The following is a 17,890-nucleotide window of genomic DNA, read 5'->3' as shown; positions in this document are numbered from 1 at the left end:
AGAGTCCCCGAGATTCCCCTTCTCCGAGAGCGGGCAGCCGCCGCCCGAGGCGAGCTGCGGGCTCCCGGAGAACTCCCCCGCACCGAGCCCGCCGTGCGGGCGGCCCCTCCGCGGACACGGGGGGGAGGCGAGTAGGACGAGCCGACCGAATGGGTGCGGGGGGGGGCGGGGAGCGGGAGCGCTGCCCGCGGCGGCGTGGGAGTCTGCCGGGCGCTCCCCGAGCCCCCCGTGCCGCCTGCCCGGCCAGCAGCCGCGCGCTCCCGCGGCCCGGGGGCGGGCGGGCGCGCGGCCCGGCGGCAACCTGGCTCTCGCGCCCGGGCTCCCCGCGCCCCCCCCCCTGCCCGGGGCCGGAATCACCATATAAGGATCGGGAAGCCTCCGCCGGAACCGAGACTTATATGGTCGTTTCCTAATATGGAAAGTGCGGCGGGGGCTTCCGGCGGGCTGGCGGGGCGGGCGGGGGCCGGGGCACCCCGGGGCCCGCGGCGCTGCGGCGGCGCTGCGGCGGCGCTGCCCAGGGCCGGGGGCAGGCCCGCAGCGGGCGCGGGGCTCCCGGCGCGGGGCGGGCAGGGCCCCCGCGGCCCGGCTTTCCCCGGTGCCAAGCGCTGACGCCAGGCGGGGTCCTCCAGCCCGCATCCATATAAGGGCTTCCTGCTTTCCATATATGGCCATGTACGTCAGGGCCGGGGCGGGCTGCGGCCGGTGGGACCCGATATATAGGGGCGGCTCCGGGGCGGGCGGGGAGCCGAGCGCTTCCAGCGGGCAGAGCCAAGGGGACCCCCGGGCGGGCGGGCGGGGAGCCGAGCGCTTCCAGCGGGCAGCGCCGGGGCGACCGCGGCGCGGGGCACGCAGCAGGCGACGGCCGCCTCGCAGCAGCCGGCCCGTCCGCGGGGCCCGCGGCGGCGGCGCCACCATCCGTCAGAGCCCCAGCCCGGCGCCCTCATGGCCGCGGCCAAGGCAGAGATGCAGCTCCTGCCCCCGCTGCAGATCTCCGACCCCTTCGGCGCCTTCCCGCACTCGCCCCCCGCCGTGGACACTCACTATCCCAAGCTGGAGGAGATGATGCTGCTCAGCGGCGGGGGCCCGCAGTTCCTTGCCCCCCCCGGGGCGCCCGAGAGCGCGGGCTTCGGCGCCGCCGGCGAGCCCGGGGAGCAGCACTTCGAGCACCTGGCGGCAGGTAAGGGCGCTGGCCTAGCCCGGGCGGGCGGGGAGTCCCGGTCCGCCGCGGGGGCTCCGCGCTGCAGCGGCGTCGCTCTCCCGGCGGTGGCGCGGGGGGATTCTCCCGCCTGCGTCAGCGGCTCCGGGCCGGCTGCCGCTGGAGAGCTGCCAGCGGCGCCGCGATACGTTACGCTCAATTATTAATTAACTAGAAGGAAGGATCTGGGGCTGCACTGTGTGGGGATGGCTCGCAAAGCGCTGGCAGCAGCTGCAGTGGCTGCTGGAAGTAATTGCTGTTCCTCTCTTTTCAGACACTTTTCCCGAGATCTCCCTGAACAACGAGAAAACCCTGCCAGAAACCAGCTATCCCAACCAAACGACACGACTGCCACCGATAACCTACACGGGGCGCTTCTCCCTCGAGCCGGCCCCCAACAGTGGCAACACCTTATGGCCAGAGCCCCTCTTCAGCCTCGTCAGTGGGCTGGTGGGCATGGCTAATGCACCTCCCACCTCTACACCTTCTTCGTCGTCACCGTCCTCCTCCTCGCAGAGCCCCCCTCTGAGCTGTTCTGTCCAAGCCAGCGAGAACAGCCCAATTTATTCAGCTGCACCAACTTTTCCCAATTCCAACTCTGACATTTTCCCTGAAGCACAGACCCAGTCCTTTCCCAACCCCTCTGGAGCCCCCATCCAGTACCCACCTCCAGTTTATCCGACTGCTAAAACCAACTTTCAGGTGCCAATGATCCCGGATTACCTGTTCCCTCAGCAACAGGGTGAGCTCAGTCTTGTTCCGGCTGATCAGAAGCCCTTCCCCGCCCTTGAGACCAGAGCACAGCAGCCTTCCCTCACGCCGCTCTCCACTATTAAGGCATTTGCTACTCAGACTGGCTCTCAGGAGCTGAAGACCCTCAACAATAACTATCAGTCCCAGCTAATCAAGCCGAGCAGGATGAGGAAATACCCAAACCGTCCCAGCAAGACCCCTCCTCATGAGCGACCCTATGCCTGCCCAGTGGAATCCTGTGACCGGAGGTTTTCACGGTCCGATGAGCTAACACGGCACATTCGCATCCACACGGGACAGAAACCTTTCCAGTGCCGCATTTGCATGCGGAACTTCAGCAGGAGCGACCACTTGACTACGCACATCCGCACCCACACAGGAGAGAAGCCATTTGCCTGTGACATTTGTGGCAGAAAGTTTGCCAGAAGTGATGAGAGGAAGAGACACACTAAAATCCACCTTAGGCAGAAGGACAAGAAAGTGGAAAAGGCAGCTCCGGTCTCAACTGCTTCCCCGGTTCCTGCCTACTCATCCTCTGTGACGACATCCTACCCTTCCTCCATCGCCACTACTTACCCCTCACCTGTGCGCACAGTGTATTCCTCCCCTGCTCCCTCTTCCTATCCCTCCCCTGCACACACCACGTTCCCATCTCCTTCTATAGCAACCACTTACCCCTCTGGCACCGCCACTTTTCAGACCCAAGTGGCCACCTCCTTCTCATCTCCAGGGGTCACCAACAATTTCAGCTCACAGGTGACCTCAGCACTTTCAGACATGACGTCAGCCTTTTCTCCAAGGACAATTGAGATTTGCTGAGATTACCTTCTGGAACAGGAGAATTCACCTTTTCCATTGGTACTATCAGACACGGAGTCTCCAATGACTCCCCCAACACCATACGTTGCAAGGCTATTTAACTTTTCTTTAAACTTCAGCTGCCTGAAACAACTGCCGTTTTAAGTTTTCCACCTCTGTTGAATGACTTAATTTGCATGGACTGTGGCTCTAAGTTCAGTATAACTTTCCCCGTAAACAATAGTCTTTTATTAGGAAGAAAGGACTTTTGATTAAGTATGTAGCTGATGTAAATTGTACATGTGCCATGGTTTTGCTTTCCTTTAGGTACTATTGATGTGAAAAATCTTTGCATATCCATATTGTATTATTTGGAGTTTGCAGGGCCATATTTTGTAAATGTTAATTCTATTTCAGTGACAATGCTGTAATGAGTTTCAAACTTCCTTGGGAACAGCACTTACTGTATTTGAGCATGTTAGAGTGATGCTATGTAAATATCACCTGATGAGACACTCACATGTGGCAGAAGTTTTGTTTTTAAAGTTACAAGTCTTGGTGCCTTTTTGTGAAGCCTTGCTGACATCATGCATTTGTGTGAATGGATGCTTTGCATCTTGCCTTAAAGTGAAAGGGATGTTACTCAAAGAATGTAAGGGAGAGCAGGGAATGGGTGGGGAGCACGAGAAAGCCCTGGGGGATGGAATGTAAGCAAAAAAAAACAAAAAACAACAAACCCCACACCTCTCAAAGTCTATTTTTGTTACAAAAATGTAAATTTATATATATATATATATTCAGGAGTTGGAATGTTGTAGTTACCTACTGAGTAGGCAGCAATTTTTGTATGTTATGAACATGCGGTTCATTATTTTGTGGTTTATTTTTACTTTGTAATCGTGTTTGTTAAAATGAAAGTGACTGTTTGGCTTCTAAACACATCGAATGCGCTTTCCTGCCAATGGGATATTTGGTGTACAATACCCTTCAGAAAAAAATAAATAAAATATCAAATCGTGCAGAATTCCACATTTTCCTTCAAGTTGCTACATAGGAAGACTGTGCTGCAGCAACCCTGACTCCCTGAATGTCTGGGAAGTAATAAGTGCTGCTTGTCTCCTGGAGAAATACCCACTTAAAGAACGGAGGGGAGACTGATCACTTGTAAGTCCAGTTGTTCACAAAGACATGGATGGAGTGCACGCGTCCTCGCAGTAGGTGCATCAACCTGCTCTTTTGAAGTAGCCATGATTCCTGTTTTCTGGCTTCTCCAGAAGCCTGTGAGCTAATCTTAGGAAGACAGACAATCTCCCCAGTGTTGAAAATAAGGTTTGAAGACTAGAATCTCAACTGGGTTGTTCATAGATAGTCAGAAATCTTACTGGATGGCAAGAAAATAGAACAGTTTCTAGGCTGGAAATACAGTAAGGTCGGCCCAAATGCCTGGTTGATGGGAGGTATTCCTGCTCAGCTAGGGGGCTGTCAGAGATTCCTCCTTGACACAACACAGGGATTTAAGTGTGTGGGCCTGACGGCTTTTGGTACAGATGTTTTGGCATTTGCAGGAGGAAAGCACTTCCTTGCATGGTGGTTCCAATACGTTTTGGGGGTATGTGAACTCTCTGCAGAGCAAATTCGGAAGAGTTTTGCATCCATGAGAACTGGTGGTGCAGGTACAGAAGAGGGTTCTGGTGTCAGTCCTTTCAGATGGGCTCTCTACAAATCACTAATGTTTAGAGTTGTGAGGAGCTGGGATGCAGACATAGGCCTCGATGAATGCGCACTCAGCACAGTGCAAACTGGCAAGCGGTAGGGCATGCTGTGCCTGAGAGAGACTGCTTGCCAAAGTCAACCCCACTGGCTAAGAAGGGTAATCTGCTGAAGCCCCTGGGCTAGTCCTTCTTCTTGGGGATGCATCCCACCCCTGGAAAACGGCAGCAATTCTGGAGGATACCGAAGAGCTGAGCAGTTGGTAAATCCCAGCCTGTCATCTCTCAGGCAGGACTGTCCTCAGTGGGTTGGGACAAGCTGTGGGGAAGGGCCTGTGCTGCTTTGTCTCTGCTGGTTTGCGCCTGCAGCGCCAGGTGCGGTCTGCAAGCTGCTAACGGTGGCTTCACAGCTGTCCCTCATGGGCCTATTCAAAGAAAAGCACTAGCTCATTTCAACCCAAGGGGCTCCAGCCTCTGGCCAAGGCAAATGGACTGGACAAGCTGAATATTTGGCTTCACGCTGTTTGAGTGCATAACCTATGTCAGAAGACACAAAAATCAACTTATGGGAGACGAGACAATGAAGAAGGGCCTTCAGTTGTGATGTTTCAAAGGAGGAAGAAAATAACACTATGTAAAACTAACCATTTTTCCCCCCCCACCTCCAGGTCCCGAAGCCAACAGCAAAATAAACACAAAGCATTGACTGTCCGTTTGCTGCAAGATCTTTCCATTTGCTGTTGGTCTGAAGAACAGATCTCCGACTCTGAAGTTTGCTCCCAGTCTAACTGGGCGGATCAGCGGGTCTCCCGGAGGCTGTTCCCAGGGAAACATCCCCACCGGCCGGGGAAACCCCTCGCCTTCTGCGCAGGCGAGGCCGCGGGGGAGAAAGGAGGCGAAGGCTGCTCGCTTCTCCGGGCACTGCCAGAGGATCCCACCGCCCGCGCTGACCCCCGGCTGCCTGTGAGCTTAAGACCCCCGTCAGAGGCGGCGGGGAGGGCCGCGGGCCGGGCGCTGGACGCGCGGCGGCGGGCGGACACCGCCCCCCCCCCCCGGGAGCGGCCTAGGCCGAGCGGAAACGCCGCTCCCGCGGCGGCCGGAACCGCGCCGACCATATTTGGCGTTTCCTCCGCGCCTTGTATGGCACTTCCGAGGCCCAAAAAAGGCGTTTCCTGCTCACGCGCTGCCGGGAGCCTGCCGCGGAGCCGCCCCCCGCCGCTCCCCGGGCCGCCCCGGCTGCCCCTCGCGGTGGCCCCGCATTGGCCGGGCGGCCGCGGGCGAGGGAAGGCCGTGCCCCGTCCAGGGCCAGCGGCGGGCCTGGGGCCTGCCGAGCAGCCGCTCGGTGCCCTCCCGGGGGTCGGCGGAGGGCAGGCAAGCCTGAGCCTTCCCTCGCCGCCGCTGCGGGTTCTGCCGTAGGGGCCGAGTCGCGTTGCCTCCGCGGCTCCGAAATAGGTAGGATGGTAGTTCAGCCGGGGGAGCGCTGGGTGGGCCGGGGCTCTCGTCTGCCCCGGCTTTTCCTCTGTGGAGCCTTCCCATAAGATGCGGCCCCCCTGGGGAAGTGTGCCTAGGTGGCTGGTTTGTGCTTTGATTGTGCTAGGAACACTGAGTCTTCGTTTTCCTTTCCTTTAGAAATAAGGAGATAAAGGTGAGCTCGGGCATACTTAAAGAGCCTAGTATTCCCTGCGATGTGCCGTGTGACCTGTTGCATTGTGTCCTCTTGTGTTCTGGAAATGCTACTGGGAATCCATATAAAACCAGTGAAATATGTCCGTTAAAGCTATTTCTGTTGCAACTGTGAATTGCTCTTACCAAGTAGGTCGTGGGCCCTGGCTGACTGAAGAGACGAAACTTAAGAAGGAGGATAGAGAGCTGAGGCAGAGAAGACTTTAGAGTGAGGAGGTATGTGGTAATGGGCTTTCTTTTCTCTGGGGCTTTCACTGCTGCCTGTCTGGACCACAGGAGCTGGTTTTTGTGCATCTGAGCAAGACCTTGACTAATCCCAAGAGAGATAACGTTGTAGACTCTGAACTGGCAGCTGGGGACTGAGGGTGGTCTGAGCTGCAGCAGATGCCCTTAGAAGAGCTGCCCCCAACCACGCTCTCGCCATCGTCGAGTTTGACTAAAGCTGGGTGGAGTGGTTGAAGGCTGGCTCATGGAGAATGTCTTTGGCCCCTTATAAAACGAACTGTTAAACTTGGGCTAGGGTATTTGTTGATTGCTTCGGCATAAGTGGCTGTTCCTTTCAAAACTGTTCTATTTGTGGCCGAGTAGACTAGAATTCTCAAAAGTTGTGAGTGGAGGTGATGTATTTATGAAGAGGGCTTGACTGTATGACTCTTAAGCTAAACATTCCATGTTTTTACCCGTGTACATGATCTGACCGTAGCCCTAATAAGTACGAGTTAGACCTAGAAGGAAGGTTACGTATTTTGAAGTGCATTGAAACTCTAGGATGAAATATGAGCTATAGGTAATGAATAAGAACTTTTAAAATAGTTAAGTTGTTCTGATATAATCAAAGTGGCTTTTGTTTTAAAAATCTAGCCTTGGCTGACAGACTTTAATGATTTATGGTCTTGACTTGGTTAATGAAACTCTCTCCTTTTAAATAATAACAGAGGCTGATGCTTATACATAGTGTCTAGCGCTTTGAAGGCTTCAATTTCTAATCATTCTTTGGCACTGCCATAATGAAAATGATGGATGGTTAGGCAGAAGTATTTTCAACATGCCCATTTTGCTTCTTTAACTACAAAAAGCATTATTAAAGCATGCTTCCTGAACTTTTTTTTAAATAAGCATATAGGCTTATCTTTTTGTTTTGTCAGTTTTTCATACTGCTTTTTTGTATCTACAAACACAAATGATGATACACAACGACACTACCAGTAAAAATGTCAATAGCTAAAAGTTCTGCTATACAGCATCCTCTGTAAGGTTGGCCTGATTTCCGTTACCCCAACTACTACAGGGCTTCCCCTGTAACAATAGAACTGTTGATGACAAATAGACTCGCACACATCAGAGTTGGAGGGACAGGGAGACAGAAGTTTTTGATCTTTAGAAGGTGGTGAACACCTTCAGCCTTTTTGTGAAGATGCAGCTAAAACTTCTAAGCTGACTGTACATCACTTCCTATCTGGTGGTGGCTGTTCTTCAATCTGACAAGGAAATGAAGGGACAGACTTGATGAGTAAATTGTATTACAAATTTCCTAGAACAAAATATCAACAGTGGTTCTTAGAATACTGTCTAAAACATTTCTTCATAATTAGCCGGAGAACTGGACTTGGAAATATCTTTACATGTCGTTGGAAATCTGACCCAATGTTGAAGGAGACGTAAAGCAGCATCATTTTGATCTGATGATACTTGTGATTAAAGGTCTTGGCCATGATTCTTAACTTCTGTTTGTGTAAATAAGCTTGAGAATTGTAAGAAACTGCAGATGAATTCAAATGAACTGGAAAGCAGCAGCGAGGCATTGAATTTAATGGCAGAAGCTACATAACACTTCAGTTCAAAATATTCTGTAATGCAACTCCGGTGAAGGAAATTTTTGGCACAGGAACTTTTACAAGTTTGTCTGAAAGAAAATGGGTGCAAAAATAATTTTTAGTGCCCTTGTTTTGTTTTGACCATCAGTTGGCTTTATGAACTCTCTGGTAGTCTCCCAGTCCCCAATGCGGCTGAGAAAGGAATAATTGGTTCTCCTTCTGTCTGCAAGTTGTTTTCCCCAAGCCTTATTTCTGGCCTGCCGTATTGTGTTTTAATATGACAGTCTGCAACCATGTCTATTTTCTGCATTTCAGCATAACCTTCCACTTTTTGAGGGATGTTGTCCTTCCCCCTTGTCAGAATAATTATGTTGTATTGGTTCTTAGCCATTCCTAACAGGCAGTAAAGCACAATTGCTGGTATGATGTCTTCAAATAGTTTTCCTGTCACTAGAAAATATTTTTACTTTTCTAGCTGCACCACTACTTTCTCTTCATTTAAAAATAAAGAAGTTTCTTAACTCCCTTTTGAAACAATGCTCCGTTGTAGTAGATATATGGATTTTGTTGCTCTTGCAAGGATGTCGAACTGTTGTGTTTTGATGAATGCTGTTCTGTGCTTTACTTGGGGAAAATACAAAAGTTTGTCTGTATCATCCCAAACCATGTGCTTTTTGACACTTGTTGGCTTTTCTGTGGTTCTGAGGATAAACTCTCTTGTGCCTTTTTTTTTTTTAATTGTTAGTGTAAGCATCCTGATTGCATGTGGCTTATGATGAAGAGCATGCCTCCTGTATAGGGTCCTTCTATCTTTAAAGATTCCTGTAGTTCCTAGCAATTCTGAATCCCTCTTCCTTGCACCATTTTTTTTCTAGCCATGAATGGTCTCTCTGCGTTTCTGGTCCTATATTTGGTTGTAAGAGCATGAAAAACCCCAAACAAAAAACCCACACAAACAAAAAGCCTGTCAGGGAGGCCTTAGCCAACATATGAAATTGAAGACTAAGGCCTCCCTGACAGTGTTTGTGGTATTTTTTTTTTAAATTATTTTATTTAATGGACTAAGGTTTCTTTCCAGAAACCTCCACTTTTTTTCCACCCATTTGTATCCACACAAAGACTAATATAGCTTCTCTAGCACTTCCAAAAAGTCTGCCTGAACTCCTCCTCAGTTCTTATTTTCTGCACTTGTCTGAGAAGTCATGATCTTAGGTAGTCGTGTTGCTGATAACCCCACTGCATGTCACTACAGCCTTCCCCTGTCTCCCTTATGATAGCATCCCTGCCTTCAGGTGGTATCCTCAGCCACAGTCTCTGCCTCCTGAGGAGGATCCGCCCCAGAATTGTTCCCTGTCATCAGACTCGCACTTTCTTACTACAGGACTTTCTTCCTGTGGACAGAAAGAAAGGTCTTCCAGAGTTTTGGTTTGTGTGTGGGTTTTTTTTTTTTTAGGGCTGCTTTTTATGCCTTTTTTAGTAGGGGCTATTGCGATTCTAGGAGAGGGGAAGGAAAGTCACTCTAATGGGTGCCTGTGTGCCATCTGTTCATGGGCTTGAAAGGCTGGCTACCTGACTGCCGTGACTGGCAGAATAAAAAATGACAGGGATTTTTCCACTTTTCCTGTAGAACGGTGGTAGCTTACGATTGCTTTTGAGGGCAGGTGTAGCCTAGTGGTAGTAGAGGAAAGAATCATGCTGAAAGTTCTTTTGTGCCGGCTTTGGAGATTTCTGGTATTTCTCAACTTTAGAGGGAGCCGCCTGTGTCGCACTCGTGTTGAGCGAGCCCTTGGCTTTCTGAGGTAGCGCTGGCAACCGCTAGGCACTGGTGTCCGTATGCTGCCACCTCGTGTCTAGAAACAGAAACCACTTGGATGTTTTTACTAGGAAATACCTGTGTTAATAAAGCTTAAGTGACCTCGTAACTGTAGTGACAGCCTAGTCTTGAGTATGGAAATAATCATGTCAAGTTGTGCAGTTTGGGTTCCTTTGCTTTCCTTTAGGAATCTGAGACTAAGGCTCTTGGTTGGTTTTTGGGATTGTTTGTGTTTTTTTTTTTTTTTTCGTTTTTGTCCGCTCTCCCCCCCTGCCCCAATTTCTGCGTATGTTTTTTTCCTCCTTCCCAGTTCCTCCCTGAACTTGCAAGGATTAGAAATCTGTTTTGTTTTATAGCTCAGGGTTCCTAGAGACAAATGCTGGAATGCATGTCTTTGGAGAATAGCATAAAGAGCATGACGTGTCTAGAAGTTTATAACTTTTATTTTCTGACTCTGTTTCTCATGTTTCATTCCTGCTGTCAGACAGCAACAGGCAGAAGAGCCATGAATGTTCTGTGAGGCACTGTGTAAACTCCACGCTTCTAGATTCTTGCTTTAAGGAGTACTAGCCAAGCTGCTTCCAGTACCTGGGAAAGGCACAAAGCAACGCTAAATAACCTTCACCGCACATTGGAGTCTGGGATGCCCATCTATCTCCAATGGGGTCAGGTAGGACAAAAAGTGCTTTTATTCTCCCTTCATCTGCACGTTTGTGTGCACCACCTGGGTGCGTCTGAGAGAGTCAGAGTTGTTCAGTGCCACTTGGAACACATGGCCTTATATAGGTCTTCTCAACACCTGAAAGAAGTCCAGGGGAACAGCTTCCTGTGGTGCGCTGCCAGAAGTTCTAGCTGTCCTGTAAGGAAAGCTTATCCTGAATGATGGAGTCCCTTCTGGGGTAGAGGAGGACAAGCCCGCATAAGGCTTATGCGTCACCTAAACTGTTATAAAGTAAAAATAGTGCTGCTGTCATTGTAGCATACAAATTTCATCCGTAGCACTTAAGAATTTACCTTGGCTTTCTCTGAATTCCTTCTGCTAGATGATTTAAACATTTGTGATGGATTAAACTAATAACTAGTTCTGTTTCAGGCAGAATTGCTGTGTCGTGAACTATATATGCCTGTGCTTACTGTACATGGACAATGCTAAATAATTGTAAGTCCAGTTTCTGTGGAAAAAAAAAATTGTAGTTAGTCTTGATTTTTAGCTGAAAGCTATGAATTTTAATCCTAGAAAATTGGAAAGAAGGGAATTAAAACTCCAGCTTTTTTCTTTCATTTCTTCTTGCACTGAGATCTAGTAGCCTGTGTGTGAGGTGTGTGCTTATCATGCAGTGGAGAAAACATGAGGGCATTCATAGAAGCTTTTCTCTATGTTTAACTTGCATAGATACATAACCATAGCTTGGCATATAATGATAAAGATTTGCTACCAGGTGAAAAGCGGTAAAAAGACCAGGACTTTTTTTGGTAAATCAGATTTTAATTTGAAGTTCTGCTTTGTTTTCACATTCATAGATGATATTTGTGTTTCTAAAGTTTGAGTGTTCAGCAATTTATAGTAAATTGTTGTAGTAACTCAAAATTTGGTTTTACTGTTTGTCTTCTCCAAGTCAGCCATGGCACTTTAGAGCCTTGTCATAAGACTTACAAACCCAGCAGCTAATATTGCTCACAACGGTGCTACAACAAGTCCTCCTGTAGTAGCAGTGCAGCAAAGTTAAAGTGGAGGGGGAAGGCTTTGAAACAAACTGGTTTACCGTATTTTGCAGATAGTAATCTGTGAAGGGGACAGCTCTTGAAGAGATAACAGCTCTGTATAGAGTCCTGGTCTGTGCTTAGAAGCTTTGGTAGCGCTGTGGTATATGGAAGCCCTAACTGTGATGCAGAAAGCCGCTGTACAAGGTATTGTATGACAACACTAGAAAAGAAACCAGTGGGGAAAAAAGCCAAAGCATAACTTGAAATCTAAGCCCTTGTGACTGTTACCTAAAGGTCAGAGCTGAGGGCTGAGCCTAAATGGGTTGCAGTGATGCTGTTGCCGCCTGGCTTGGCTGGGAGATGGTGACGTCTTTGAGGTCAGCCCCGTTCCCAGCACAACTGGGGTGTTTGCTGGGGCTGGGGGGAGCCGAGGGGGAGCCCCCTGCCACCCCACAGTCCTGAGCATAGCTGCCTCGCCAGACTGAAGATAATGAATTGTGTGATTGGTGGGTGTTGCAGCCTTTAGGTCAGAATCTGGCTTTGTCCTTTGAAGCTCCTCTTCAAGGCAGAGTGTGGTTCTGATAAGCAGCATGCACAGTTAACATGTACTGTCTGTGTTCTTCTCTCTTTGCAAGACCTGGTGTTCCAGCTTTGCACCAGAACCTTGAGCAAGAGTCAAGGACTCTCCCACTGGAGGTGGGGATCCAATCGTGTTGGTCTCTGAAATTACGGAGGCCGGCATCTTGACTGTGATGGGCAGTGATGCAGCATCCTCCAGCTGCTGGATTCCCAACACATGAGAGAAACCCAGCCAGGAGCCAGCAATGGGCCTCAGCCAAAGCCCAAGGCAGGGGCTGCCTGATCACGGCTACCAAACCCCAGAGGTACAAGCCACCTGCCCCGGCAGGGGGGGTTCATGGTACCAGCCTGGGAGAGCCGCTGGGAAGCGATGGGGTGCCAGGGCCAGTGTCCCTGGTGCATGTGGCTCCTCTGGCCCTGCGGCTTGTGAAGGGGGGCTGTGATGCATGGGAAACAGGGCGTGAATCAGGAGTCCCAGGGGGAGAATAAGCCTGTGGGGAAAAATAGGAAGCCAACATCACCTTCCCCTCCCACCGTTCCCTGTGCTCGTCGCTCTCCTCTCATCTCTCCCCTGGCCTGTGTCCCTACGGCGCAGCCCTGTAGCCAGGGCAGCCCGGCCCCGTGGCTCCTCGGGGATGCCGTGTGTGCGTTCCCCGTGTGGGGCAGGGGGAAAGCTTGGGAGGTGGGGAAGAGAGGCAGCAGCGGGATGGGACAGTCGGTGGGACTGGGGCAACCCCAGCCCCACGGCTCTGCACTCGTACCCTGCTCGGGACGGGACCGGACGCCTCGAGGAAGCCCCGAGCGGAGAACAGCACTCGGTCACTTTGGGCAGGGCCCGGCACCGAGCAGCACAGCGGGTACCACCGGTAGCCTGGAGCCGTGGGACTGGCGCGGCTGGAGATGTCAGAGCAGAAGGGGAAGAGAACCAGGCCGGAGCGTCCGGCAGGAGGAAGAACGAGCCCGGAACCGGGGAGCGGCGGAAAACGCGGCTGCCCCGGCCCGCGCGGTGCTTAAATAGGGCCAGGAACGGAGCGGGACGTCTGCGCGTGCCCAGCAGAGGGGCGGCAGCGGGTCCGGGCGGGGGTTTCGTCCCGGTCCGGCCGCGGGCGCGTCGTGGCGTCCCCCGTCCGGAGCCCCGGCGCGCGGGTCCGGGCTCTGCCCTCCCGGGGGCGGCAGCGGCACCGGGCCGAGCGCCGCCCGGGGTCGTTGGGGAGTTTCGGGGCCGAGCCCGTGCCCGGCCGGGGGGAGCAGGGGCGGCCCCGCCCGGCTCAGTTGCTCCCTGCTGAGGCCGGGCAGCCTCTGCCACTCCCGGCGCGGGTCGGGCGGCGGCGGTCCGGGGGGGCTCCGGAGGCGGCAGGTGGGTGCCGGTGCCCGCAGGGACGGAGAAGGGCCCAGGCTGCTTCTACCACGGCCAGGGGCTCTTGGCGGGGGGGATACCGTGTGCAGCTATGGTGTTTAATCCGTGCACTGAAGTTATGACGGTGAGTGATCAACACCCTTGTCAAAAGCCCAGACTGTTGCAAATAGCTGGAGCTTGTAGGGAGAAGGAGCTGAAATCGACTGGAGCTTCAGTGCAGGGCTGGGGCTTCAATTAGCCAGAGCTGTGGCAAGCAGGAGCTGGAGCGAGGCGGGGTGTCCGCTGGCTGGAGCATGCAGTGGCCAGTGGAAAGACTCCCGGCAGCGGTAACGAGCGGGAGCTGCAATTAGCTGGAGCGTCTGTTGGCTGGAGCGTCCGCCGTCCGACCGCAACGCGCTCCCCGCACGGCGGCAGAGCGGCCGGGCGCAGGCAGCGCTGCCCCCAGCACGGAGCTCCGAGCAGCGGGGGGACGAGTCGTCCTTCTGCCGGCGGGGAGCCCGGCCTCTTCCCTCGGGGATGAAATCCACGCAAGGCGGCCTCTGTGCGTGGAGGGTCTCTCTGGCCCCGCTCCCGAGGGCAGAGGTGGGATGAGGGTCCCCCGGTTCATGCCCGTTCTCTGTGTGTGACAAACGGGGTCATTTCTTTCTTCCTCTTTTCCCAGGGTCGCCTTCTGCGGTATGTGAAGAAAATCCTGCACAGCTGAGTCCACTTGCTGCTGAGGTAAAAGCACGAGTGGGGAGGCCCATTTGCGAGTTCAGAGATGCTGCAGATACTCCGTGTCAAAGACGCAGAAAAGGCAAATTTGCTGCCAGTGCAGAAAAGCTGATGAGGAGCCGCAGTTAACAGAGCGTGCCTCCTGCCGGAGCAGGTCCCGTGGTAGTTAGGAATGTTTTCCTTTGGGGTCAAAGTCTGAACTTTCATCTAGGATAAATTAAGAGCTGCTTTTTACCTTCGTTAGGGTCAAGCATTTCTCTTCCGTTTGTTCATACCGGTTCCAGGGGCAAGTGGGAAACAGCCTTTTCTTTTCCTATGCATAACTTAATTTTTACTAGTCTGTGGTGTCAGTGTAGTAAATGTTTGAGCATCTAGGTGCCAGCAGAAATGTAATGAATGAAACGTGATGGAAACTGATGTGTCACTTATTTTTTTTTTTATTCTTTTTTATTATTATGTGACAATGGTGTGTTTTTCTGTGGCTCAATCCACATTGTTCTGTGGAGCCTTCACTCTAGAACTTTTAAGCAAAAAAAGTTTTGTCGTTCCAGAAAAGGACTTAGTCCTTTATAGGACTGAGGTTGTAGACTCGGAGGGTCTCAAGTACACAATCAGAATTAAAGCCAAATTTCACTGGATGTTGCTGCTGTTGGTCTTCGCTTTTTTTTAATGTCCCCACAGCCCCCTCATGGGTGGGAGCTCTGAATCATAATTTTTCTTTCAGTCTCTTAACATGTTTTTTTTCCCCCAAGGAGAAGCTACGTTTAAAAGTGAATTAATTTCCTCCCAAATGTGCCAGTGAATAAAACTGAGTTATGATTATTAAAACCACAAAAATGACACCACTCTTAGATCTGGACTGTTTCTGAACACGTATTCATCACGTGCAAATGTCCTCGGGATACAGATCGTCTGTGCTTCGTGCTCTGGTGAGACGATGCACTGAGACAGGAATGAGCTCGGGCAGATAGAAACGGTCCGAGTCCTGGGGTTTTTGCCCATTTGTTTCTTTTGTGGGGGTGGGTGTGTGTGCTTTCAAACACAGAGTGCGCTGTTGACTGCAGGTGGCACCCTGCAGAGCTCTTTTGCTGCTTGACCTCTCCTTTTCTTTTTCACTCCTCTTTCATGGCTACAACTTTCACTTGGATAATTTTAGAAGAGCAATTAAGTGACTTGTGTAAAAGTGCTGGTGATACCAGGAGGCTAAATGCTTGAACCGGTAGTGAATAACTTGGCTACAAGTAGAAGCATCAGCAGCCTCGTAACTGGTGGCGGCGAGTCCAGATGTGGTTTTGGTGAGTTGTGAGTTGTCTTTTGTCCGTAACCTACAGTGTGTCATTTTGACTTCAGTTGGAAAGAGTTTTTCCAAAATGGAACTGTTTCTCATTCAAAGCAGTTGCATTTTAAGAACGCTCCATCAGCAACAGGCCTTTGCACTCACTTTTAAAAAAGGAAAAGAAAAAAAATTTCCTTCCAAAGGCCTAAGCACAGCACATCTTCCAACAATTGCTGGGATTGCTGATCTTTGGGTTCTCGGTTGCAACAGTTGAGATATCATAAAAACGTGTTCATCTGCATGTTCAGCACAGCCAAAAGCATGAGCCAATCTGCCGGTCTTGTTTTGGTAGCCTGATGGATTGTGGCACCGGGGATTTGATTCCATCCATCCCCTCCCAAAAGTAAAACCATTTGGGGGATCTTTTATCTCATTGATTTTTCTGTGCTAAACGAAACTTTAAAAAAAAAAAAAGTTAAAACTGTGTAATTTGCAAACTGACTTGCATGGTTTAAACAGCAACTGCCAGTATAGCTGTAGCATACAATTTACGAGGTATACTTAAGCAGTTAGGTATTTGTTCTAAAGCTTTAAAAAGAGAGGCAACTGAATGTAATGTTTTTGTTTGGGTTCCCCCCCCCGATGTTTAGATGGCGTGCTCTGAAGTACTTTATTTCTCTCTTTCAGTGGCACATTTCCCTGGCAGCCCAGTAGCATCTCTCTTGGGCAGTGCAGCTGGCCAGATGTCCCTTCTCCTTGAGTAGCGCACAGAAAAAACCCTCGTCAAATTATAGCTGTGCATTTTGGAGAGAGATAGTGTCGTGGTATCAATTCACAGCTGTGCAAGCTGAATTAGTGCCAAAGGAAAGTCAAATACTTTTATACTATAAGTATTTTTATTGAATGTATATAAACATAGGCACACCTTTTCAGCATAAAGTGAATGACTGAGCTTTGCTCTTTATTGTTCCTTTTGCTCTTCAGGGTTTGACCCATCCGTCTCGGCTATGTTGACCCAGGAGCGAGGTGAGCGGCAGCAGCGACAGCAGCATGAGGGCTGTAGCTGAGGCGGTGGGTCCATCAGCATTGATTCTGGTTACGGCACAGCCTGGTCCCGCTGCCCCGCAGGGTGATCTTCCTGCGGCCGTGCTGGGAGGAAGGGGCCAGGCATTTCCCAACACCAGACAGAGGGTTCACTGTTATGTTAAGAACGTGTTCAAAATGGCATTGATTTTTCTTAATACTGACTATAAGGGTTCAGGTGGCTCTGGGTTTTGAAGGCTGTGCTGTATTTCGAGCTGAGGTGTTTCCCCAGAATCCTCCTGTAGCTCAGCTAAGGGCCAGGTTTGACCAGCCCAGGTTTGCAGCCGGTGGCGGAGCCCACTGAGGGGAAGGGGCCAGCCCTGGGTCTGGGCGTTTTGTTCATTTTTTTTGGTGAATAGTAATAGCGGGTGTGTGTGTCTGGAGGGCTGATGATGGCATTTGGGGCACCGTGATGTCACTGGGGTAGCAATGATGCGGCGGAGGAGCAGGTGAGTGGGGGATGTGAAAGTTGCATGGGGTTCCCCCCAAAAGAAGCTGGTCACAGCCCCAAAATGTCTGAAAACTCAGGGGCTGGTGGTGTGGTGCTTAAAAGATTTTAAAACCTGTAACTATGGGTGTGAGGCATTGAAATAGAGAACAGCCTCTCATTTTTTATCTATTGAGAAATAATATTCACTTATGTATATAAAGGGAGTTCAAAATAAAAACCTATGTCTCTAAGGAATAAAGGAGTTCAGACTATGAAAAGATTTTTTTAAAAGATATATTTATAAAGAGATATTCAAGTGTCAAAATATATGTCTAAACAGATAGCTGGTCTTAATTAGATGTTCTATATAAGTGTTAATGTGTAAGTCTAAATAGATCTAACTTAACAGATATTCTATATAGGTGTAAGTAGATAATGTGTATTCTCTAAGTGTGCGCACATATATGTGTAAATAGATACTGCACTGTAAATGTCTATGCTATATAAGGTTTCTAAAACGCAAAGAAAGCCTGTTTACAGAAAGGATTTAGAAACTCGCCCTCCCCTCTGCTCTCTCTTGAGGATGTAAAGGGTCTTTCCAAAGCTACCCCCTCCCTGGTAGACTCGTTGCTGTCACCCCCCCACCTCCCCCCCAGCCCTGGTGCCCCGCGCGGGGCGATGCGGCGTCCATGAGGCTCATCTCGGGGCGAAAACCCCTGTTTTTGGCAGGTTTTTGGTGCCGAGGCGCTGGCTGTCGCGAGTGCGGGCAAGGCAGAGAGAGGGGAGTCCCGCAGCCCGGTCGGTGGTTGCGGTCCCTGGCTGGACTAAAGCGGGCTGAGAGCGGTCGGCGCTCAGCACCCTGACGAGCGCCCAGAGCGCGTTCATTGAGGGGGTGCTGCCGCCCGGCGGCCGAAGGCCCTTCCTGCACGGGGGGAGCCGCGCGTGCGCCGTGGCCACGCCCCCGGCCCGCCCTGGCCACGCC

At 51.0% G+C, this 17,890-nt stretch overlaps 1 protein-coding gene and 1 long non-coding RNA gene across 14 annotated transcripts; both read left to right on the top strand.

Moving 5' to 3' along the window:
* The first annotated feature begins 747 nt into the window (after positions 1 to 747).
* EGR1 (early growth response 1) lies at positions 748 to 3,770 on the top strand. The gene is made up of 2 exons (XM_074604307.1): positions 748 to 1,177; positions 1,470 to 3,770. The coding sequence occupies exons 1-2, from the start codon at positions 943 to 945 to the stop codon at positions 2,765 to 2,767; spliced, it is 1,533 nt and encodes a 510-aa protein (XP_074460408.1). The 5' UTR covers positions 748 to 942; the 3' UTR covers positions 2,768 to 3,770.
* Positions 3,771 to 5,654: 1,884 nt separating this feature from the next.
* Positions 5,655 to 17,395, top strand: LOC141749905 (uncharacterized). Of its 13 annotated transcripts, XR_012589511.1 has the most exons (8): positions 5,655 to 5,907; positions 6,269 to 6,354; positions 10,250 to 10,435; positions 11,541 to 11,673; positions 12,105 to 12,353; positions 14,067 to 14,125; positions 15,276 to 15,414; positions 16,083 to 17,219. It is a non-coding gene; the product is annotated as an uncharacterized LOC141749905 (long non-coding RNA). The 13 variants fall into 13 exon arrangements; XR_012589509.1 differs by having other exon boundaries at positions 11,541 to 12,353; XR_012589510.1 differs by lacking the exons at positions 15,276 to 15,414; positions 16,083 to 17,219 and adding an exon at positions 10,859 to 10,924 and having other exon boundaries at positions 14,067 to 14,757.
* Positions 17,396 to 17,890: the final 495 nt, after the last annotated feature.

Source organism: Larus michahellis, chromosome 11 (assembly GCF_964199755.1).
Source record: "Larus michahellis chromosome 11, bLarMic1.1, whole genome shotgun sequence".
Classification (NCBI taxonomy): domain Eukaryota; kingdom Metazoa; phylum Chordata; class Aves; order Charadriiformes; family Laridae; genus Larus; species Larus michahellis.
This window is presented reverse-complemented; position numbering and strand designations above follow the sequence as displayed.